At 46.8% G+C, this 25,577-nt stretch overlaps 1 protein-coding gene across 3 annotated transcripts in view; it reads left to right on the plus strand.

Moving 5' to 3' along the window:
• The window catches only part of UNC5D (unc-5 netrin receptor D), a 107,121-nt gene that overhangs the window by 46,850 nt on the left and 34,694 nt on the right, over positions 1 to 25,577 (plus strand). For all 3 annotated transcript variants that reach the window (XM_036396790.2, XM_036396791.2, XM_036396792.2), the window contains exons 3-4: positions 7,306 to 7,449; positions 11,369 to 11,472. In XM_036396790.2, the coding sequence (XP_036252683.1) occupies positions 7,306 to 7,449; positions 11,369 to 11,472 (248 nt within the window). The remainder of the gene's footprint in view (positions 1 to 7,305; positions 7,450 to 11,368; positions 11,473 to 25,577) is intronic.

A 25,577-nucleotide genomic window follows, 5' to 3' on the forward strand; every position in this document is an offset into this window, starting at 1 on the left:
ATCTGAATGAATTTTAATTTTCGCAGTTACCTTTTCAGAAATAATTTAATAGGCATAACCTTTACTTCTAAAGGCACTGCTGAATCAATATGGGAGAAATGTCGTCCCTAAAAGCTTTCCTTCCATATGGTTACAGAAAATCTCTCTGTGAGTGCTGCAATTATGTTTTCTAAGCTTTGGGTTAATAACAGAACAAACCGAGATTGGTAACACGAGGTGGGGTTTAAATGACATCAGTAACGTTGGGGTTTGAGACACGGAGCAGCAGGGCAGGGTTTGGGCTGGGAGAAAATTCATCTGGCCAGCTCCCCTGTGAAAAACGCCAATCACTTGGGTTTTTAAATTTTAAAAGTTTAATTGTAATAAAATGGTTATAAAAATAGCAATATAGTTAGAGTAATAAAATATTGGACAATTTTGATTAGGACAATATGAGACAATAGAAACAAAGAGTTACAGACGTCCGGGTCTTCCACTTTTGCCCTCTTTTTCTGGGCAAAATAAACCCAAAAAGGACCCACATTAACAGAGGATTAACCCTTAAAAGCAACAGCCTGTTGCATATTCATACACCCCATACATGATGCATAAATTCCATTCAAACACAGGATTCTATCTGGGCAGTGTCAGCTGCTTCCTCTGAATCCTAACATGAGCAAGGTGGGAAGAAGTTCGTTTTTCCTGATAAGGGAGCAATAAATTCTCTTTTTCTGAAAGATTTAGGTGGCTGCTATCTCACTGCGAGTCCTTTCTTTAAAAAAAGTATCTTACATAGCATAGTTTCTATTTTAACATTATGTTATAACCTAAAACTATATTTAACACATTACTTAAGAGAATTAATACAGCATCACTTTCTAACACAACACAAATAATATTCATTTGAATATTTGCAAAAAGCCAATCATAAAATACACATTTTTCACACCCCCTCGCCACAGAAATGCTGCAGGGCTGGAGATGCCCCAAAGCTCTGGACCCAAAACCCACTGCAGGGCAGTGCCCAGGTGCTCCCAGAATGGTCCTCAGGGCACAGAAATGCAGAGAGAGGCAGCACTGAGGGGAATTCTGACACCAGGATCCCATCCATAGCCAGGAATTCCTTTGGAACTCTTCCTCAGGAAGAGCAGCAGCTGTTGGGGATTTTGGCATTCACTTGTCTGGAACCCAAAACCCACTGCAGGGCAGTGCCCAGGTGCTCCCAGAATGGTCCTCAGGGCACAGAAATGCAGAGAGAGGCAGCACTGAGGGGAATTCTGACACCAGGATCCCATCAGGGATTCCTCTGGAATTCCTTTGGAACTCTCACTCAGCCTCCGGGGAGCAGCAGCTGTTGGGGTTTGTGGCATTCACGTGTCTGGAACCCAAAACCCACTGCAGGGCAGTGCCCAGGTGGATCCTCAGAGCGCAAAAATGCAGAGAGAGGCAGCACTGAGGGGAATTCTGACAGCAGGATCCCATCCATAGCCAGGAATTCCTTTGGAACTCTTCCTCAGGAAGAGCAGCAGCTGTTGGGGATTTTGGCATTCACTTGTCTGGAACCCAAAACCCACTGCAGGGCAGTGCCCAGGTGGATCCTCAGAGCGCAAAAATGCAGAGAGAGGCAGCACTGAGGGGAATTCTGTCACCAGGATCCCATCCATAGCCAGGAATTCCTTTGGAACTCTCCCTCAGCCTTCAGAGCAGCAGCTGTTGGGGATTTTGGCATTGGAACACAAAACCCACTGCAGGGCAGTGCCCTGGTGTTCCCAGAAGGGTCCTCAGGGCACAGAAATGCAGAGAGAGGCAGCACTGAGGGGAATTCTGTCACCAGGATCCCATCCATAGCCAGGAATTCCTTTGGAACTCTCGCTCAGCCTCCAGGGACCAGCAGCTGTTGGGGTTTTTGACATTCATGGGCAGTTTCTGGAGTCCAGTCTGGGGCACAGCTGAGTCTGTCCCCAGGCACAGCCTGGGTCTGCTCCAGCTGGGAAAACTGCTCTGGGATTGGTGCCAAAAGCGGGATTTTGGTTAAAGGGGGTTCTGGGCCCTCGCTGCACCGACAGGGTCTGAGCCTCTGCATCTTTCCACTGCTTGTGAGGCATCAAAATCCCCAGAGGTTGGGGAGGAGTGGTGAGAAACAGCACCCAGAGCCCCAGGCTGGAGGAGTTTTGGTGCTCGATGGAGGGAAAGTGTCCGAGCTCCTGGCACAGGGGCTGCGGTGGCACTCGGGGTGTCCCAAGGCTGGGACTCCCCACAGGTGGCTTTGTCACCATAATGGGCACAGAGCCCAGATTTCCATGATTTTGGTTTTACAGGAGAGGAGTAAAGGCCTCAGAGCGGCCCAGGAGTGTCTGTGAGCAGGAGCAGCAGGACAGGGAGGGTTTTGCAGGATTCTAAAGATGCCTGGAAGGTTTTACATGAGAGCAATAAAGGCCTCAGACCGAGCCATGAGTGTCTGTGAGCAGGACAGGGAGGGTTCTGCAGGAATCTGGGGAAGTCTGGAAGGTTTTACATGAGGAGAATAAAGGCCTCAGTGTGGCCCAGGAGTGTCTGGGAGCAGGAGCAGCAGGACAGGGAGAGTTCTGCAGGATTCTAAAGATGCCTGGAAGTTTTTACAGGAGAAGAATAAAGGCCTCAGAGTGGCCCAGGAGTGTCTGTGAGCAGGACAGGGAGGGTTCTGCAGGACTCTGGGGATGCCTGGAACATTTTACATGAGGAAAATAAAGGCCTCAGACCAAGCCAGGAGTGTCTGTGAGCAGAAGCAGCAGGACAGGGAGGGTTCTGCAGGATTCTAAAGATGTCTGGAAGGTTTTACATGAGAGGAATAAAGGCCTCAGTGTGGCCCAGGAGTGTCTGTGAGCAGGAGCAGCAGGACAGGGAGAGTTCTGCAGGACTCTGGGGATGTCTGGAACATTTTACATGAGGAAAATAAAGGCCTCAGACCGAGCCAGGAGTGTCTGTGAGCAGGAGCAGCAGGACAGGGAGGGTTCTGCAGGACTCTGGGGATGTCTGGAAGGCTTTACCCGGAGTGTCCCCGTGGTGGTTTTGCTGCTCGGCCTCTGCTTTTCCTGTTTATTCCCCAGCATGGCAGAGCAGGGACTTTGTTCTCTCCGTGCTCTGCCTCGCCAAGGGAGACCAATCTCGTGGATGCTGCTGTGATGAAAGTGTGGTAATTAAGGGCTGATTAATTTCCCTCTGCTGCATTTCCTGCATGCTCCAGAACCTGCCTGGCTATTTCAGGTTGGGGTTGAGCAGAGGCTCAGCCCCGCTCTCGCAGAGTTTCCTTGTCTGATAGCTGGAAGGATTACAGCAATAACTGCTGTCAGTGTTTTTCTCATTTAAACAAATAAAGCTGACAAATGCCGAAGTTCTCTGCAGCTCCGTTGTGTTTAGTACACGGAGAGCAATTATTCATCGGCTGCCAGCACCGGGTCTGTGCAGCTCCAGCATCCAGCAGAGCCCATTAGCATTTCAGTGCCACAGCCAGCACTTGATATTCTGCACGGCTCTACTGTAAAACAAAAGATGATGGTTCTAATTTGCACAATAATTTAAAGGGTCGGGCTCGCAGTGCTTATTGGAGTTATTGGAGGCGCAGGTAAAATGTCGCGGTGCTTTACGAGGTGCCTGCTTTGATTTGCAGGGATTTTTCACCCGCTGTCACTCCCCATGAAGGATTTTCCCGGTGGTTCCCGAGGTGCAGAGGGGAGGTGGATGTGTTTGTTGGTTGAGAGGAATAGCGGATTTGTCTTTCCAAACAAGGTGTGGGGCTGCTGATAGATAAAACCAGAACTGGGAGATAAAAGAAACAACGGGAAGGATTCCACGGATTGATGAATGGAAAAAGAGATTTGCTTTCACAAATAAACTTTAGGTTTGCTAGTAAACAAAATTAGACATCGAAATATGAAAGAAACAATGGGGAAAACCCCTAAATTCTGTAAGAATTTAAAATTAAAAGGAATGTTATACATTAGAGGGGAATCTTTGGCAGCAGGTGTTTGGGGAGTCTGAACCTCTCGAGTACCTCAGAAATGGGGGAAACCCCCTAAATTCCATAAGAATTAAAAATGAAAAGGGAGGGTTATACATTAGAGGGGAATCTTTGGGATCAGGAGTTCTGGGAAGTCTGAACCTCTCAGGTACCTCAGAAATGGGGAAAGAGAGAAGGGAAATGTGGCTGGAAATTGGGATAAAAAGGGAGGCTGCGTCCTCCAAAACTCTGAGAGACCCCAGGGGATGCCCCATGGCTCTGCCTTGATTGGAATAAAGTCAAAGGACTCCTCTGTCTCCTTTTTGGACACAAACCTCTGGTGTTTGTGGATTCATTTTCCTAACACTGGTGAAATACAGGGGTGATAAATGGAGAATATTCCTCTCCTCCCAATAGGTTTGCTCTGTGTCATTATTCCTAAAACAAATGGAAATAGCTGCACTTTCTCCATAAACAAAGCACAACTTCCCCCAAAGACCCCGTGCTCTCCAGAGGTCCCGTCCAGCCCCAACAATTCCGAGATTCTGCAGTTTTGGATGCATTTATTTTGTCAATGGGTGAATTGGGAGACCTTTAAGCGGACCTGAATTCCTACCTGGCCCATTCTCAAAACGCTGAACCACCAGCTTCCCCAAACCGTGTGTGCTCTTTGTTTGCCACATTAAATACAGGCTGATTTATAGATTAATTAAACGCCGTGTCAATGAAAGGAAGAGCTGGGCTGGAGAATATTCCACCTTAATAAATCTGGAGCTGTAAATGCCTGAATTCACTGACGCCTGCTCAGAAATTTGCAGCACCCCGGAGCCAAGAAATGGCTTCAGCTTCTCCAAAATTCATCATCAAGTGATGACTTTTTCTTGTTTGGTATCAAAATCCTGTCGTCGTGAGCAGGGGCAGCTCCCACACCTCTGCCTGTCTTTGCTGCTTCCCAAAATCCCCAGGAGGGAAGGGAGCAGGGGCTGGGGGTGTGAGCGGGGTCAGCACAGCTCTGCACAATCCAGGGAGGGTTTTCCCCCAGGAAGCTGCTCCTGGTGGGAATGGGATCCCAAACCCTCAGCCAGGGCATCCCTGCTCTGTCCCAGCTCTCCAGCCCCCTCTGAGGGAGCTCCCTGGAGCTTCTCTTACCTTAAACCTGGACAGATCACTCTGCAAAACGTTTTCATGCCAGAATCCGAGGATTTTTGGCTGGCAGAGCAAGGATGGTTTCGTTCAGGGGGTGCATTTTCCTGGCAGGAGCTCTGGCAGAGCCTTTGTTCCTCAGGGTTTGTTGTCTCCATGTCAGGAAATAAAGGGAGGCTTTGTAAACAGTTTTGTTAAAAATGGCATCAACACGGGGGGAAAACAAAAAGCAGCCAGGAAACCTGTGCTTGTTTGTTGCATGGGAATAAATATTTGAGGCACTGAAGGGATTCTGGAGTCAACTTGGGGAGCTGTCGAGGGTTTGTCCCTGTCTTTGGGTTTCATTGTAAGCCAGGCTTAATGAAAAGAAGTAAAAATCCCCTATTGCTGTTGCTGGAAAAGTATCAAATATTCTGTATTTTTGTACAGGATTTAAAGCTTGTCTGAGCTTCCCCTCTTGGAGCATCCCCAGTGAACCCTGTCCCTCCTCTTGCCAGAGGAGCACTGTGACTTCCCAGCACCTTTGAGGAGGGGCTGCCCAGCTGTTAATGATGCCTGAGATTAAGTGGAAGCCAATTTTTATGGAGTTCAGGTTTAGAATCCTTGCTGCTTTATAAACTCCGCAGGCATGAAATACGGTGAGATTGGGTTTGCCTCCATTTCCAGTGGAGGGGAAATAACAGCCTGGGGACTGTGCTGGAGGAGAGAGGAGGAAGAACAAGGCCTGAATGTTTTCTATTTTCGTTTCATGTTTTTCTGACTCTTTCAAATGGTTCCCAGTGCCAGGTTTGGGTTGGATTTCCCCTCCCAAGGCTGCCATGCCGAGGTGGCTGCAGGTCTGGGGAACATCCCAGGGGTGCCACAGGAAAAGGTGGGGGAGGATCCTGGAGTCTGGGATTTACCTTTGGGCTCTGGTCTGAGGGGCCACAGGTTTGCAAGGGCGTGGAGATGTCCTTTAAAGACATTTTTAGTGTACTGGGATTGAATCCAGACAAACATTCTGGGTGAAGGAGGCACCAGGGACGAGGATTTTGAGGGAAGAGTTGCAAAGATCATGGTGGGGGCGTGTTGTGGTGTTGTGAGGGTCCCCAGGACGAGGTGAGAGATGAGAATTGACCCTAAGTTCTCAAAAGGCCGATATATTATATTATATTATATTATATTATATTATATTATATTATATTATATTATATTATATATTATATTATATTATATTATATTATATTATATTATATTATATTATATTATATTATATTATATTATATCATATCATATCATATCATATCATATCATATCATATCATATCATATTATATGAAAATGATATGCTAAAACGATACTAAAGAAAAAGAAAGGAGACATCAGACAAGAATAAATAATAAAACAATAATAGACAGGAATAAATAATAAAAACTCGTGACTGGCCAGAGTCCTGCCACAGCTGGACTGGGATTGGTCATTAAATTAAAACAATTCACATGCTGGGTAAACAATTCTCCAAATCACATTCCAGAAGAACAAAATATGGAGAAGCCGAAGCTTCTCATCTTGCCAGAAGAAGAAATCTTGGTGAAGGGATTTTGCATCAAATACCACGGTGACAGGGGCAATTCCTGGAACCCAGTGCACTATGACCCGCTCATCTTACAGAATTTAATTAGTGGCACTACATCATTGTGCAAGTAATTAAGGCTTTGCCTTGATTGAAAAGTGTGGTATTTGCTGTGTCCCCAGGATGAAGGAGGAATTGATGAATCTGACTCCATGTTCTTAGAAGGCTAATTAATTATTATATTATATTATATTAATTATATTATATTAATTATATTATATTAATTATATTAAAGAATACTATACTAAAACTATACTAAAGAATACAGAAAGGATACAGACAGAAGGCTACAAAGAATGGTGATGAAAACTCGTGACTCCTTCCAGAGTCCGACACAGCCTGACTGTGATTGGTCATTAAGTAAAAACAATTCACATGTTGGATAAACAATCTCCAACCACATTTCAGAGCAGCAAAACACAGGAGAAGCAAATCAGAGAATTATTGTTTTCATTTTTTCTCTGAGGCTTCTCAGCTTCCCAGGAGAAGAAACCCTGGGCAAGGAGGATTTTTTCAGAAAATGCGACGGTGGCATTGTTGATTGAAGGACAGCTTTGTGTCGCTGCTGATTTGATTCTCTGCCTCTCCCCGCTCAGGGCTGAAGGTGAGGGAGGTCTCCATCAACGTGACAAGGCAGCAGGTGGAGGATTTCCATGGCCCTGAGGATTACTGGTGCCAGTGCGTGGCCTGGAGCCACCTGGGCACCTCCAAGAGCAGGAAGGCGTCGGTGCGCATCGCCTGTGAGTACAGCCTGCCCTTCTGGGGCTGGGGACGCTGCTTTTGGGGTGAAACACAGAAAATAGACCTTCTGGGGCTTTTGGGGTGAAATACAGTAAATAAACCCTGCCCTTCTGGGGCTGGGGACGCTGCTTTTGGGGTGAAACACAGAAAATAAACCTTCTGGGGCTTTGGGGGGTGGGAATGCTGCTTTTGGGGTGAAACACAGAAAATAAACCCCGCTCTTCTGGGGCTTTGAAGGGTGGAAACACTGCCTTTGGGATTAAACACAACTGGATGTGGCCAGGCCCCTCTGTCCCTGCAGGAATCACAGGTGTCAGCAGAGGGAAAAACACCTTCCCTTCCTTCTTGGGATAAAGGCATCGCAAAGAGAGCCAGGCTGCCATGGGAACCCTGCAGGGCCCTGAGCTGGCCTTGGCAGGGAACAAACCATGGAGCTGCTGTCCATGGGGACTTTGGGGAGGATGGGGGGGATCTTCCTCTCCTCATGTCCTTGATGTGCTGTGGGGTCATCACGCACCACTCACAGACCCTGCTGGAGCTGCAAAAAGGGAAACGCTCCAAATGCCCCACAGCCAGAAGGACAGCAGGGACACAACCCCAAACACAAAACTGTCACTGGGAGCTGCAAAAAGGGAAATGCTCCAAATGCCCCACAGCCAGAAGGACAGCAGGGACACAACCCCAAATACAAAACTGTCACTGGGAGCTGCAAAAAGGGAAATGCTCCAAATGCCCCACAGCCAGAAGGACAGCAGGGACAGGACCCCAAACATAAAATTGTCACTGGGAGCTGCAAAAAGGGAAATGCTCCAAATGCCCCACAGCCAGAAGGACAGCACAGACACGACCCCAAATACAAAACTGTCACTGGGAGCTGCAAAAAGGGAAATGCTCCAAATGCCCCACAGCCAGAAGGACAGCAGGGACACAACCCCAAATACAAAACTGTCACTGGGAGCTGCAAAAAGGGAAATGCTCCAAATGCCCCACAGCCAGAAGGACAGCAGGGACAGGACCCCAAACACAAAACTGTCACTGGGAGCTGCAAAAAGGGAAATGCTCCAAATGCCCCACAGCCAGAGGGACAGCAGGGACAGGACCCCAAACACAAAACTGTCACTGGGAGCTGCAAAAAGGGAAATGCTCCAAATGCCCTACAGTCAGAAGGACAGCAGGGACTGGACCCCAAACATAAAACTGTCACTGGGAGCTGCAAAAAGGGAAATGCTCCAAATGCCGTACAGCCAGAAGGACAGCAGAGATAGGACCCCAAACATAAAATTGTCACTGGGAGCTGCAAAAACAGTAATGCTCCAAATGCCCCACAGCCAGAGGGACAGCACAGACACGACCCCAAATACAAAACTGTCACTGGGAGCTGCAAAAAGGGAAATGCTCCAAATGCCCCACAGCCAGAGGGACAGCAGGGACAGGACCCCAAACACAAAACTGTCACTGGGAGCTGCAAAAAGGGAAATGCTCCAAATGCCCCACAGCCAGAGGGACAGCAGGGACAGGACCCCAAACACAAAACTGTCACTGGGAGCTGCAAAAAGGGAAATGTTCCAAAACTGTCACTGGGAGCTGCAAAAAGGGAAATGCTCCAAATGCCCTACAGTCAGAAGGACAGCAGGGACTGGACCCCAAACATAAAACTGTCACTGGGAGCTGCAAAAAGGGAAATGCTCCAAATGCCCTACAGTCAGAGGGACAGCAGGGACATGACCCCGGACACAGCTGTGACCAGGAGCTGCTCCAAGCCTCATCCCATTCCTGGAATCAGACCTGGGGTGTTTTCCTGGCAGAACCCGAGCCTGACACTGCCCCTGCCAGAGGAGAACTCAGGGATTGCTTCCCCCAGTGTGTGCTGAGCCCTTTTCCTTGGAGCTCCCTTGTCAGATCTTGCCTTTCCTCTCCTGGGAAAGGGGGTGCAGCCTGCTGAAAGTGGGGAGGAACATTCCCTGGGCGAGGGGGGCAGCAGCAAAGGGAGAACCTGAAGCGAGACTTTCCAGGGAGTGCTCCAGCAGCTCCTGACAATATAAAAAGGTGTCTTTTACCAGGGTAAACATTTAACAGGATAAAACAAACATTTGTCAGAAGTAAAAGGACAGTGTAAGAAAACCTTCATTTCATTAACGGCGGATTTTTTTTTTTTTTTTTTTTGTTGGCTGATTCAGTCTGAATGTCTAAATACGTGTAAATTCAATTTTTTTATTTCACTGCATTAACTGTCATAACACTGAGCCAATAATTCCCCTGCATTGCCCAGCTGAAAGGACCTTTATCTGAATTGAATTTTTATTGACTTTTCTCCGCGCTGTGATTTCCCAGCCCCACAAAATGGCAATTTGAGCCAGGCTCAGCGTGAGCAGGAGCAGGAGGCGCCGTGTGCTGGGGCTTTTCAACCCCTCACTGTGGGAGCAATTCTTCCCAAGACCCCATTAACCCCAGAGCGCTCTGGAGAGGCTCTTCACCTCGGCCTGGAGGCTTTGTGTGGGAGCTGAGCTCCTCTCTGCCCCTTCCTGGGCTGTTTTCCCGCTCAGAGCGGAGTGGTTTGATGGGGAAAGCAGCAATTCCGGGGGGCAGAGCTGAAGGGGCTCCTCAGGCACGGCAGGAACGCGCTGGGGTGGGATTTATGGCTTGGGGGACACCCCGGGAGGATCAGGGGTGAGACCCTGCAGGTCCAATCTCTGGCAGAACCCAGAACATTCTCCCAGCCCCTCTGAGGAACCGGCAGCTTTATTTCATCCCCTTTTTTTTTTGATTTTGCACTGAAATCCCAATGTTTCTGAATTGTGAGTCAAATCCACAGTGTTGCAGCACTTTATATTTCTCCGAAGAAGCAGGTGAGTATTTCTTTGTGCTAGTGGGGAAGGCAGAGCAAAGGATCCTGCCCCATTTTTCACCCTAATAAAGGCATTTGTAGGCACAAGAGCAGCCCAGCTGTTAATGATTGCCTTCTTAAAGGGAGCACTGGAAAAGAAATTGGTTGTCTGAAGGGGGGGAAAAAAATCAACGTTAACAAAGAATCATGGAAAGGAGCGTGCAGGCACTGTGAGCATCTTTGTGCAGGCAGCAGCTTGCTCAGATAATTCTGAATGCATTTTGGAAAATGCAGTGCCAGGGCTGTATTTCATCAGCTGTGAGCAAGGCAGGGAATGAAGTCAGTAAATCCCCACCGTGGAGCCTGAGGCACTGGGAACGCAACGAGAGCTCCTGAAGGAACATCCTCCAGCAGTGTGCAAAACGCCAATCACTTGGTTTTTAAAAAATTTTAAAAGTTTAATAGTAATAAAATGGTTATAAAAATAGCAATATAATCAAGAGTCATAATAATTTGGACAATTTGGATTTAGGACAATATGAGACAATAAAAACAAAGAGTTACAGACAGTCCAGGTACCTCTTTCTGGGCAAAATAAGCCCAAAAAGGACCCACATTAACAGAGGATTAACCCTTAAAGGCAACATCCTGTTGCACATTCATACACCTCATCCATGATGTATAAATTCCATTCAAACACAGGATTCTGTCTGGGCAGTGTCAGCTTCTTCAGTCCTGCTGGATTCTTGAATCCAAGGATTGCCAGTCCTGGTGAATTCCTCCATCCAAGGACTGCCAATCCTGGTGAACTCCTGCATCCAAGGATTGCCAGTCCTGGTGAATTCTTGCATCCAAGGATTGCCAATCCTGGTGAATTCCTCCATCCAAGGATTGCCAATCCTGATGAATTCTTGCATCCAAGAAATGCCAATCCTGATGAATTCTTGCATCCAAGGATTGCCAATCCTGGTGAATTCCTCCATCCAAGGAATGCCAATCCTGATGAATTCTTGCATCCAAGGATTGCCAATCCTGGTGAATTCCTCCATCCAAGGAATGCCAATCCTGATGAATTCTTTCCCCCAACCCTGCAGATCTACGGAAGAACTTCGAGCAAGACCCCCAGGGCAAGGAGGTTCCCATCGAGGGGATGATTGTCCTGCACTGCCGGCCCCCCGAGGGCGTCCCCGCCGCCGAGGTGAGCTTGGGGTGGGCACAGGGGCTCAGGGAAAACCTTTGGGATGGGGGAAGCACAGGGCTCAGCTCCTGTCCAGTGCTGGTGCTGCTGCTCTTCTCCCCCAGAACGCTTCGAGTGTCCCGTTTTGATTCATTAGCTTTACAAAAACGTGGCTTTTTATCCAAATTCTGGACTGTTTTGCGGGGAAATTCTGGTTTTCAGACGATTTTCAAGCCCCGTGCTTTCAAACTGAAAGCAGATTGTTGCACATTTTCCCAGGAATTACTTTCCTCCTCAAAAAAAAAAAAAAACAAGGCAAAGTAAAAGGCAAACCTAAAAATATTGTGATAAATGGTTGCTGGGGAGAGAAAATCTGCTGCAAGTAATAATTTGGTGGGGTTTGGCTTCGCTTTAAACAGGCTTTTTGTGATGAGAGTTGGATCTTAACAGGAAAACCATGGGGGTGCCTTAAAATGGCAATAACCAGGCTGCTCTTGGAGGGAGAGGTTTGGGGTGGGTCCTGTTTAAAAATCTGCTGCAGGGGCTTTAAAAGCCAAGGAAATGTTGAATTTTTAATTGCACCCTGCAGTTCTCTGCAGCACCTTCTGGGGAATGAGAGCTGCTGGATCACCCAGGAGTTGGTTTTGCCCCTTTTCCCCAGTGTGGCTGGGGTTGGTAATGAAGGAAGGAAAGGAAAATGAACCCCAGAGAAATGTGTGCTTTTAGTTAATGAGAAGGGATTGCAGCAGATGTCCCTGGAAATAAAGAGGAGAAATGCAGAGGCACCAGCAGTGAGGCAGAAGTGCTCCAGGAGAGGAAAATGAGGCAGAGATGGGCTCAGTGAGTGGCTGGGTTTGTGTGCAGGTTTCGCTGTGCCAGTGCAATCTCTGCTCCCACCTTCTCCTCAGCTCTCTGGTATTTTCACTTGTTACCAGGAAAATGGATGGTGCATTGCAGGGAATTGCTGAATGTGTGCTCTGGAAAATGGATCTGCTTTGGAGACAAAATAAACCTCCACAGGTGTGGCTCCCCAAACACCCTCGGTCTGATTGAATTTTACTGAGAATTTTAGATTTCTTTGAACTGGCAGCTTTACATTCCCCACTTAAACAGGGAGCCTGTCTTTTGTGGAAGGTAGGAATTATGTCCAATGAAAACCTGACATTTTAATTGCTTGCTCCAGATAAAAGTGGTAGAGTTCCCAATGAACCCTGATTTACTGCTGTTGACAGTAAAATTGTTATTGCTGCTAATAAAGCTGGTAAATCTCACCAGGTCAGATTTGCTTTGGCCAATAAAATGTCCCATAAAGGCTCAGGCTAATTCTGGGCTCATCGAGGTAAAGAGACTGCTGGAAATAATTCAGTGTCTTTAGAAAGTGGGTTAAACCCGTTAGAGCAGGCCTGGCTCTGGGCTGGGGGGATAAACTCAGCTTTATTTCTGAGTTAAAGCACAGATTAACACAGGCCGGGCAATGCCTGAGCCACAAAGGTTTCCTCAAAAATCCCCAGATTTATTTCATTTGTTCCGCGGGTGCTGAGCGGTGCCGAGGGTTTCAAACCCCCGTGCTGGCAGAGAATCCCTGGTTCTGATCCAGGAATTGATTTCATTAGAGCTTGGATGCAGCCCTGGATGGAAACATAAGGCTGGAAAGAACTGGGACAAAGGAGCTCGTCTGGTGTTTCATGAGAGGCGGAGTGGGGCATTGTCGGTGCTTGTGAAACCCAAGAGAACTGGAAATGAGGGGGAAGGAGGCTCCAGCCCACCCCTGCTCCTGCCAGAGCCCCTCCCTGGGGCAGGGTTTGGTTATACCAGGTCCAGAGCTTCAGGAATGCTGCCAGAGTTTGGTTATTCTAATTGCAGAGCTTCAAAAATGCTGTCAATTTGATTATTCCAAGTGCAGAACTTAGGAACGTTGTCAAAGTTTGGTTATTCCAGGTCCAGAGCTTCAGGAATGGTGTCAGTTTGGTTATTCCAAGTGCGGAACTTAGGAACGTTGTCAAAGTTTGGTTATTCCAGGTCCAGAGCTTCAGGAATGGTGTCAGTTTGGTTATTCCAAGTGCACAACTTGAGAAACGCTGTCAGAGTTTGGTTATTCCAATTGCAGAGCTTCAGGAATGCTGCTGGAGTTTGGTTATTCCAGGTGCACAACTTCAGGAACACTCTCAGACTTTGGTTATTGCAGGTCCAGAGTTTCAGGAATGCTTTGGAGTTTGATTATTCCAATTGCAGAACTTCATGAATGCCGCTAGAATTTGGTTATTCCAAGGGTAGAGCTTCAGGAATGCTGTTGGAGTTTGATTTTTCCAATTGCAGAACTTCAGGAATGCTGTTAGAATTTGATTATTCCAATTGCAGAACGTCAGGAATGCAGTCAGAGTTTGGTTATTCTAATTGCAGAATTTCAAGAACGCTGTCAGAGTTTGTTTATTGCAGGTCCAGAACTTCAGAAATGCTGTTGGAATTTGATTATTCCAATTGCAGAACGTCAGGAATGCTGTTAGAATTTGGTTATTCCAAGGGCAGAGCTTCAGGAATGCTGTTAGAATTTGATTATTCCAATTGCAGAACGTCAGGAATGCTGTTAGAATTTGGTTATTCCAATTGCAGAACTTCAGGAATGCTGTTAGAATTTGGTTATTCCAAGGGAAGAGCTTCAGGAATGCTGTTAGAATTTGGTTATTCCAAGGGTAGAGCTTCAGGAATGCTGTTAGAATTTGATTATTCCAATTGCAGAACTTCAGGAATGATGTTAGAATTTGGTTATTCCAAGGGCAGAGCTTCAGGAATGCTGTTAGAATTTGGTTATTCCAATTGCAGAACTTCAGGAATGCTGTTGGAGTTTGATTATTCCAATTGCAGAACGTCAGGAATGCTGTTAGAATTTGGTTATTCCAATTGCAGAACTTCAGGAATGCTGTTAGAATTTGATTACTCCAATTGCAGAACGTCAGGAATGCTGTTGGAGTTTGATTATTCCAATTGCAGAACTTCAGGAATGCTGTTAGAATTTGGTTATTCCAATTGCAGAACTTCAGGAATGCTGTTAGAATTTGATTATTCCAATTGCAGAGCTTCAGGAATGCTGTTAGAATTTGATTATTCCAATTGCAGAACATCAGGAATGCTGTTGGAGTTTGATTATTCCAATTGCAGAGCTTCAGGAATGCTGTCAGAGTTTGGATATTCCAAGTGGAGAGTTCTCTGTAAGCAGGGAATGAGACCTTTTCCACAGCTCTGCTTTGGGAGGGTGCTGGGCTTTGGGGCACCCTGGGTGCACCAGCACAGCAGGAAAAGAGGAAGAAAACCCAAATCCCAGCGCTGGGCAGGTTGGAAAAGGCTTTTAAATCCTCTTCTCATGCATTTACATAGCAAGCAGAGAGAGCTGGTGAGCAGCTGTGCTTGCAGCCATCGGCACCCAACCCAAATAAATTCAGTTTTTATGAGTTAAGCATCGAAATGAAAAAGAAAATTCAGCATTTAAATAGAGCAGCTGAAAATCCCCCGCTGAGGCAAATGTTGATTCAGCTCTGGAGAGTCTCTGCTGGCACGGGCTCAGTGGGACCAGAGCCTTTTATTCACCATTGATGGGAGCTGGCCTGGGCAGGAGACAGCTCTGGGCCCTCAGCAGCCTCTGCAGGGAGAGACTGGGGAACTGGGAGAGGGAATTGGAAGCAGGAATTGTGAGAGGGAATTGTGAGCGGTAATTGTGAGCAGGAATTGGGAGCAGGAATTGTGAGAGGGAATTGTGAGCGGGAATTGTGAGCGGGGATTGTGAGCGGGAATTGTGAGCGGGGATTGTGAGCGGGAATTGGGAGCAGGAATTGTGAGCAGGAATTGTGAGAGGGAATTGTGTGAAGGAATTGTGAGCAGGAATTGTGTGAAGGAATTGTGAGCAGGATTGTGAGCAGGAATTGGGAGCAGGAATTGTGTGAAGGAATTGGGAGCAGGAATTGTGAGAGGGAATTGTGAGTGGGAATTGGGAGCAGGAATTGTGAGAGGGAATTGGGAGAGGGAATTGGGAGCAGGAATTGTGAGAGGGAATTGTGAGAGGGAATTGGGAGCAGGAATTGTGAGCAAGAATTGTGTGAAGGAATTGTGAGCGGGAATTGTGAGCAAGAATTGTGTGAAGGAATTGTGAGCGGGAATTGTGAGCAAGAATTGTGTGAAGGAATTGTGAGCAGGATTGTGAGCAGGAATTGTGTGAAGGAATTGTGAGCAGGGATTGTGAGCGGGAATTGTGTGAAGGAATTGTGAGTGGGAATTGTGAGCAGGAATTGGGAGCAGGAATTGTGTGAAGGAATTGTGAGTGGGAATTGTGTGAAGGAATTGTGAGCAGGGATTGTGTGCAGGAATTGTGAGCGGGAATTGTGAGCGGGAATTGTGAGCAGGAATTGTGAGTGGGAATTGTGTCCTTTGGCTCAAGGTGTGCTCCTGAGGGACCCTCAGGGAGGGGTTGTTGTTGTTGTTGTTGTTGTTGTTGTTGTTGTTATTAATCATCATCATCATCATCATAATCATCATCATCTCAGGGAGATATTTAGGAATTGTGTGCAGGAATTGTGTCCCAGTCCCTCAGCAGCCCCTCTGCATGGAGATACTGAGGAATTGTGTGCAGGAATTGTATCCTTGGCTCAGGATATGCTCCTGAGGGACCCTCAGGGAGATATTTATAATAATAATAATAATAATAATAATAATAATGAGATATTTAGGGATTGTGTGCAGGAATTGTGTCCCTGGCTTCGGCTGGGACCCTCAGGGAGATATTTAGGATGATGATGATGATGATGATGATGATGATGATAATATAATAATTATATCTCAGGGAAAGAGATATATACCTTCTAAAAACAAACTCACACCCATCATTTCCTCCTTTTTCCTAAAGACCCAGCACGTCCCACGCTGCCAGAGGGGTTTGCTCTCCCTGGGCTGAGCTGGAGTCAGTGACAGGAGCATTTCCCCGGAGTGAGGAGCGGGGGCAGCTCTGCTCTGTCACCCCGAGCAGCTCAGGAGGAATCAGGGTGACTGGCAGGTCCTGCAGCAGTGGCAAACACAATGAATTCCACCCTCCTGGCTGGTAATTCCTTCCAGCTCCTGCTTCCCCCCAGCCCTGGGGCTGCTGTCAGAGCAGGGCTGAGCTGCAACCTGGAAAATCCTTGGTCAACACCCATTTAATGAAGTTTGGGATAATCTCTGAGCTGTGTGTTCGGCTTTATTGTGCCTCAGAGTGTAAAATATTAATTCTGTCGGGTACAGCAGCACAAAAGGAAGTGTTTAGGTAGCTGGTAATCCTTCAGGCAGGTGTGGTGAGGTGCTGGGGAGTGGCACTGCTGCCTCCTCCATCGCTGACAAATGGGATTCAGATTTCTCAGCTGTCAGGGCTTGTTCCTGTTTCATTCAGTGGGCTTGAAAATCAGGTTTTTAAATGTTCCCTCGAGTGGACAGGGAGCTGCCATTCCCTGCACTGGAGTGAAGGTCCAGGAGTGGATGTCACCTCCTTGAGGCCTGGGTGTGATGGGGAAAGGGGACACCTGAAATGTGCAGGGGTGATGGGGAAAGGGGAAATTGGAAATCTGAAATGTGCAGGTGTGAATATGGAAAGGGAACACCTGAAATGTGCAGGGGTGATGGGGAAAGGGGAAATCTCAAATCTGCAGGGGTGACGGGAAAAGGGGAAATTGGAAATCTGAAATGTGCAGGTGTGATGGGGAAAGGGGAAATCTCAGATCTGCAGGGGTGAATATGGAAAGGGAACACCTGAAATGTGCAGGGGTGATGGGGAAAGGGGAAATTGGAAACCTGAAATGTGCAGGTGTGATAAGGAAAGGGGAAATCTAAAATGTGCAGGTGTGATGGGGAAAGGGGAAATCTGAAACCTCAGGTGTGATGGGGAAAGGGGACACCTGAAACATCAGGCTTGATGGGGAAAGGGGACATCTGAAATCTGCAGGGGTGAGACTGAGGGTGCTGTGAAATGGGGCTAAAGCTGCCCCAGGGGGGTTCATAAATTCTGTCACCTGTCCCTCAGGAATGCCCCTGCCCTGGTTTTACACTGCCAAATAACCCTGATAATTGAGAGAAACGATTACAAACCTCAGGATTTCAAATGAATAAACCCAAACCCAGCCTTTAGCTTGCTGGACTCTGCCTATCTTCATTGAATGATGCTGAGGGCCTTTGGACCTGCAGGGAGGAGCTGGGGGAGCCAATTCCCACCTGGAAAACTTGGGAATGGAGAGGGAAGCAGGAACTGGGGGAGCCAATTCCCACCTGGAAAACTTGGGATGGAGAGGGGAGCAGCAGCTGGGGGAGCGGGGGGAGCCCATTCCCACCTGGAAAATTTGGGATGGAGAGAGGAGCAGGAACTGGGGGAGCCAATTCCCACCTGGAAAATTTGGGATGGAGAGGGGAGCAGGAGCAGAGGGAGCTGGGGGAGCCCATTCCCACTTGGAAAACTTGGGAATGGAGAGGGGAGGAGCAGGAGGGGCAGCCAATTCCCACCTGGAAACCTTGGGATGGAGAGGGAGCAGCAGGAGCCAATTCCCACCTGGAAACCTTGGGATAGAGACGGAGCAGTAGCAGAGGGAGCTGGGGGAGCCCATTACCTCCTGGAAAATTTGGGGTGGAGAGGGAGCAGCAGCTGGGGGAGCCCATTCCCACCTGGAAAATTTGGGGTGGAGAGGAGAGCAGCAGGAGCTGGGGGAGCCCATTCCCACCTGGAAAAATTGGGATGGAGAAGGAGCAGCAGCAGAGGGAGCTGGGGGAGCCCATTCCCACCTGGAAAACCCGGGATGCAGCAGCAGCCAAGCCCATAGTGAGGCACGAGGTGCAAACCTGAGCGTTAAAATTCACCCTGAATCCCTTTCTTGTGAATGAGCGCTCAGACCAAAGCTGAAATTGGAGCATTAGCAGGAACTCACAGCTCTCCCCACGCCTCCTGTCTGCTCTGCTTGTGGTGGAGCTCTCGGGAGTTTCGGGTTCTTTTTGTTTGCCTTGTTTTTGTTTTGGGTTTGGGTTTCTTTCGCAATAAAAGGGCAGCTGTTGTGCTAAACGATTGCTGATAGTTTACTGTTACTGCACTATTACTGTTGAGTGCTCTGCAGAGGTTTGTGAAATACTCTAAAATATCTTTATCACATAATATATGCATATATTTAAGATTTAAATGTGTTGAATCCACCGCTGCTTTTTCAAATGTTTAACACAGATTCTGACATTTTAATGGAGTGCTGTAGATGTTCCCAGGAATATCTGCCTGAGTTCCAAGGGTTTATTTACAGCCAGGGCTTTTAATGGAAATGTAAAATCATTTCTCTTCTGGGCAGCACGCATTCCACTGCCAGCACATCAGCACAACACGAAACCCACATAAAATTCAAAAGCTGTGAGGACTCCACAAGCAGTGAGGGCCTGTTTTACAGAGGTTTGTGTATTTATGGGGCTGGCACACTGTGAAAAACGCCAATCGCTTGTTCTTGAAATTTTAAAAGTTTAATAGTAACAAAATGGTTATAAAAATGATATATTTAGAGTATATAAAATAAAAGTAATATAACTAGAGTAATAATAATTTGGACAATTTGAATTAGGACAATATGAGGCAATAGAAACAAGGAGTAAGGGATAGCTCAGGTACCTTTTTCTGGGCAAAATAAGTCCAAAAAAGGACCCACGTTAACAGAGGATTAACCCTTAAAAGCAACAGCCTGTTGCATATTCATACACCCCATCCATGATGCATAAATTCCATTCAAACACAGGATTCTGTCTGGACAGTGTCAGCTGCTTCCTCTGAATCCTAAGCCTGAGCGAGGCAGGAAGTTCATTTCTTCTGATAATGGAGCAATGAATTCTTTATCTCTGAAAGATTCAGGTGTCCTGTGGCTGCTATGTTGCTGCAAGTCCTTTCTTTAAAAAAGTATCTTACATGGCATAGTAAGATACTCTTCTATTTTAACTATTCTATTTTTCTATTATTATTATTATTATACTGTTTTTCTATTCTATTCTATTCTATTCTATTCTATTCTATTCTATTCTATTCTATTCTATTCTATTCTATTCTACTCCTGTAAGATACTAACAGGAACAGTAAGATATTAACATTTTGTTATAACCTAAAACTACGTTTAACACACTACTTAAGAGAATTAATACAGCATCACTTTCTAACGCAACACATAAAACATTCATTTGAACATTTGTGAAAAACCAATCATAAAAATACACATTTTTCACTAAAACAGGCAGGCTAATGGGGCTGCAGTAAAACAGCCCAGCAAAGCAGGCTGAGAGTTCCAGCCTTAGTGAATCCACAGAGCAGGGTGGGATTGCTCAGTGCAAACAGCTGCATTTGGCCAGGTGCTTATGGGCCTGCAGTAGCAATATTTGCTATTTGCTTTGCTTTTAAGGGATATTGGTTACAAGCACAAGAAATGTGATTCATTTCTCACCGGAGATATTCCACTCTCAGGACCCAGCCTGGCTACCTACAGTGTCTCATTTGTGATTGATCTGATATTTAGATTGAGCTTTTAAGAGCAAATTTGTAATTTTGTAGCTGCTTTTAAGAGCAAATTAATAACTTTTATAGTTTTCCATTCAGCAAAGATTGAGAGCCGTCATGGCCTGTACAGGACATTCTGGTCTGGGCTGATTTTATAGCCAAGGTGCTTAATGATGTGTCAGCCTCTTTATCCCATAAAACTTGGCCTCACTTAGAACTGTTTTGTTTGAGGTGTTTGTTGTGGACAGCACAAAACCAGTTCCATTTCCAAATTCCATTTATTTTGTGCGCTGTTACACCTTCAGCCCCACTTTGCCCTTCCTCACCTGCTGCTCCAGGTGTTCCTGTTGTGGGATTTGTGTGGATTTTGTTTTCTGAGACCCCCATCAAAGGGAGGAATGATGAATCTGACTCCATGCTCTTAGAAGGCTGATTTATTATTTTATGATCTATATTATATTAAAGGATGCTATAATAAACTATACTAAAAAACTGAGAAAGGATACAGACAGAAGGCTAATAAGATAATAATGAAAACTCGTGACTCTTTCCAGAGTCCCAACACAGCTGGACAGTGATTGGTCTTTAAGTAAAAACAATTCACACTAAACCAATGAAACAATCACCTGTTGATAAACAATCTCCAACCACATTCCAAAGCAGCAAAACACAAGAGAAGCAAATCAGAGAATTATTGTTTTCCCTTTTCTCTGAGGCTTCTCAGCTTCCCAGGAGAAGAATCCTGGGCAAGGAGGCTTTTTCCAGAAAATGTGAGGATGACAGGATTTCTCCTGGGGAATTTGGGGTGTTTTGAGCTCCAGAAGTGGTCAGGACTCCCCAGGGTTGAGAGCTGTCATGGCTTGTACAGAACATACTGGTCTGGACTGATTTTATAATGATAAAATCCCCTCTTTATTCTATAAAACGTGGCCTCAGTTAGACTTGGTTTGTTTGAGGTGTTTCTTGTGGACAGCACAAAACCAGCGCTGCTCCTCCAGCCTGGAGCTGCTCCAGCCCTTCCCCTCCCACGCCTGGCTTTGCTCCAGTGCCACCCCAAGGCCCTGCTGGGCCCTTCTCCATCCTGGATGTGTTCAATCTGTGCCACCCCAAGGCCCTGCTGGGCCCTGCTGGGCCCTTCCCTGTCCTGGGTGTGTTCAATCTGTGCCACCCCAAGGCCCTGCTGGGCCCTGCTGGGCCCTTCCCTGTCCTGGGTGTGTTCAATCTGTGCCACCCCAAGGCCCTGCTGGGCACTCTGGGCCCTTCCCTGTCCTGGGTGTGTTCAATCTGTGCCACCCCAAGGCCCTGCTGGGCACTCTGGGCCCTTCCCTGTCCTGGGTGTGTTCAATCTGTGCCACCCCAAGGCCCTGCTGGGCACTCTGGGCCCTTCTCCATCCTGGATGTGTTCAATCTGTGCCACCCCAAGGCCCCGCTGGGCCCTTCCCTGTCCTGGGTGTGTTCAATCTGTGCCACCCCAAGGCCCTGCTGGGCACTCTGGGCCCTTCCCTGTCCTGGGTGTGTTCAATCTGTGCCACCCCAAGGTCCTGCTGGGCCCTGCTGGGCCCTTCCCTGTCCTGGGTGTGTTCAATCTGTGCCACCCCAAGGTCCTGCTGGGCACTCTGGGCCCTTCCCTGTCCTCCTGGATGTGTTCAATCTGTGCCACCCCAAGGCCCTGCTGGGCACTCTGGGCCCTTCCCTGTCCTCCTGTATGTGTTCAATCTGTGCCACCCCAAGGCCCTGCTGGGCCCTTCCCTGTCCTCCTGTTTGTGTTCAATCTGTGCCACCCCCATTTGTCCTCTCTGTCCCTGCCCCGGTTTCCCCAGTCAGTGGCACTCCCAGCCCTCAGCAGCATCTCCCAGTGCCCCTCCTGTTGATTTTGTACATTTTGCAGCCCTTGGGGGCTCCTCAGTCCCTGCACAACTCCCCTTTATTGGGCACAGCCCTTGTGCTGCCTCTCAGGCAGGCAGGGGAGCTGTGCACGGGGTTTTCTTCCGGCAGAAAAAAAAAAAAAAGTTTGTTTTCCTTCTGAGATTTGTGAATAAATCAATACAGCCAGGAGGTAGCGAGGTCATGAAATAGAAATGCTGGAGCAAAGCACTTCTGAATTAGATTGCTAAACTGAAAAGAAAAAAGAAGGGAGATAACTTTGTAGTTCCCCTGAATAGATAATTCCTTTTTATACAGACATGTGCTCTGGGGCCTCTCTGGGTTTGATGTGCTGCTTTGCAGCCCTGTCTGTTTTCTCTGGCCCTGTTGGCAGAAATGGTTTTAATTTTGAATGCTTGAACATGAAAGGAGAAGTTGTGAGACTTTATCGTGGCGTTTGTAATCATGGGGATGATCGTGTGAGCGAGTCCTGCAGGGATTTGGGAAGTTCGCAGCGATGGAGGCTCCACCAGTGGTGACACTGAAATGCTTTCACGGTTAGGGGAATGTTCTGCCTCTGGGCACAGAGATCAACACCTCTTTTAATTGTAAACAGCATTAAAAGAGAAAGCAGAAGTGGGAAATCTGGTGCCTGTTGCATTTAGCACTCAGTGACACGGCAGGTGTCACACGTTTGTTGGCTAACAATTGCATTTCTGTAGGATTTGAGGTTAAACACTGTTCCCAACGTGCACAAAAATGTGATTCTTTAACGAATCTAAAGGTGTTCAGTGATCTCTCAGGTCCCTCCCAACCCTGGTTGTTCTGTGACTCCTGTCAGATCTTCTCGGGACCTCTGCTGCTCACAGTGACCCCGAGATGTGTTAAATTCTCTTTTCCCAGCCTGGCAGTTGAAGAAGGAGTCAGAACTCTTCAGTTTTTCTTTTCAAGGTTGTTTATTGTATCTTATCTATAAAATTCTTTCTCCTGCCCTGCTGAGGTTGCGTTCAGCAGGACAATCAGAGACAATCTGCCTGCCCCAGGGGGTGTTATCTTTTTATACTAAAAACTATGTGTACAACATTTACCATAGCTTCCCAATACCCATCACCTGTGTTAGACAGTGAGCTTCTACTCTAAACCAATCCCAAAGTGCCACCATCACAGCAGAAGATGGAGGCCAAGAAGAAGGAGAAAGGCTGGACACACCCAGTTCCCTCCATCTTGTCCCCTGAACCCCCATTCTAAAAACCCCAAAATCTATTTTTCACCCTGTGATAAATTCACTATCATTCTACTTAAACTGTCGTGGCTTGTAATCCTTCATATAAAGGTTTGTAATTTTTTTTTTCCAAGGGCTAAATCAAAGGCACAGGGGTCTTGTGTTCTGTGCCAAGGTCTCTGAGCCCCCTGGGCAGGGTCTCGAGTCCTCCAGGGCAGCCAGAGCAATGTCCTGAGTTCCCACAAGATCTCACAGTTACCTTCTTGAATTTATCCCATCTGAAGGCTGCTAACAAAAAGGAACATTGTCAGGTAGTGCTGATCCCCCAGAACTCGGGGGAACGGTGAAATTACAGCCTCTAAAGGCTTTGGTTTCAATTACTGAAAGCTTCCTGTGATGTTTTCCTTATCTCCAAGCATTTCCTAAATAAATGTGATCCTGCCTATCAGGACAGGCAGAACCTGCAAACATCATCACCGACAGCCTTATCTAAAGAGAGCTTTTCAGTGTCAGCAGCACTTTAATTACTGCCCAAATATCACTGAGAACCAGTTTCAAAGGAGATCCCTGGGTTTCTCTGTCTCCTTCAATTCGGAGCCATTTAGCAAAACAAAGGTTGAGGCTCAGCTGCACTGCTGAGCTCTGTGGGTGACAGCAAAAGATTTGAAAGTCATAGAAAATTCGGGAAGTTAGAAAGGAAGTTAGGCTTGGAAAACCCTGGGAAATGTTGGGCCTTGTGTTTGCTGGATCATGGGAAACTGCACCTGTGTAGTCAGAATATGATAAATTATATGATTGTTAGATGTGAAGATTATTTAGTAATTAGATGTGTTAGGAAAATGAATCCACAAACTCCAGAGGTTTATGTCCAAAAAGGAGACAGAGGAGTCATTTTTGGCTTTATTCCAATCAAGGCAGAGGCCATGGGGCATCCCCTGGGGTCTCTCAGATTTTTGGAGGATGCAGCCTCCCTTTTTATCCCAATTTCCAGCCACATTTCCCTTCTCTCTTTCCCCATTTCTGAGGTACCTGAGAGGTTCAGACTTCCCTGAACACCTGATCCCAAAGATTCCCCTCTAATGTGTAACCCTCCCTTTTCATTTTTAATTCTTATGGAATTTAGGGGGTTTCCCACATTGTTTCTTTCATCTTTCAATATCTAATTTCATTTCTCAGCAAACCTAAAGTTTATTTGTAAGAGCAAATCTCTTTTTCCATTCATCAATCAGTGGAATCCTTCCCAGTGTTTCTTTTCTCTCCCAGTGCTGGTTTTATCTCCCAGCAGCCCCACAGCTTGATTGCAAACACAAATCCCCCATTCCTCTCAGATGTAATCATTGTTTAGACATAAGAATCATGAGAAACTGTGTTAGAGGTTTGAGGGGGATCACAAGAAATCCATGCTCAGATGAAATCAATGTATACAATAGAACAATGTAAGTTTAATAATTGATATGTAAGTTATATAACGATAGAATATAAAACATGTTCATCCCAAACCCATGTTGGAGTCAGATTTGGGTCTGTGCCCCCCTGACACCCAGAGCTCTTCAATAAAAGCACCTGCATAGAATCATTCTGTGATTCTGTGTCCTGAACACTGCCACAGGGACAGGGATTTGCACCGCACAGGATCCTTTATCTCCGCTCACCATCCCATAACTGAAGCCAGGCCCTGTGTGTGCTCTGTCCCACTGGGAATCTCCCACCCCTGATGACCTTTGGGCTCATTAGTGCTGATTTGTTCATCATTTGTGCATGGAGATAAAAAACAGCGCTCCAGTTAATGGTAGACGTGTCAAAAATAGGAATAAAGATAAACTTATCTGGGATCTGATGATGCCTTCACCAAGCAGACAAGGTACCATTAGCAGTGGCATTTTTAGCAATGGCTCCTTATCCCAGGGATCCAAAATAGCCTGGCTGAGTCAGCTCCTTGCCCACCTCTACCACTATAAATTGATGCACACGTCCAGGCTGTCACCTCTCCCTCTACACCCATCCCAAACCTGATTTTAATTGAGTTTTGACTCACCCCCTCCCATGCTGGCCTGCGTTCCCTCCTCTGGGTCTTTGGTTGGGATTTCGGAGGATGAGCCCTGACTCATTTCGTGTTTCAGCATGAGAGGAATGGGGGATTTGTGTTTCCAAACAAGCTGTGGGGCTGCTGGGAGATAAAACCAGAACTGGGAGAGAAAAGAAACAATGGGAAGGATTCCACTGATTGATGAATGGAAAAAGAGATTTGCTTTTACAAATAAACTTTAGGTTTGATGATAAATGAAATTGGACATTGAAAGATGAAAGAAACAATGTGGGAAACCCCCCTAAATTCCATAAGAATTAAAAATGAAAAGGGAGGGTTACACATTAGAGGGGAATCTTTGGGATCAGGTGTTCAGGGAAGTCTGAACCTCTCAAGTACCTCAGAAAGGAAAGAGAAGGGAAAATGAGAAAGGAAAGAGAGAAGGGAAATGTGGCTGGGAAATTGGGATAAAAAGGGAGGCTGCATCCTCCAAAAATCTGAGA

The sequence above is a fragment of the Molothrus ater genome, chromosome 28 (assembly GCF_012460135.2).
Source record: "Molothrus ater isolate BHLD 08-10-18 breed brown headed cowbird chromosome 28, BPBGC_Mater_1.1, whole genome shotgun sequence".
NCBI lineage: Eukaryota > Metazoa > Chordata > Aves > Passeriformes > Icteridae > Molothrus > Molothrus ater.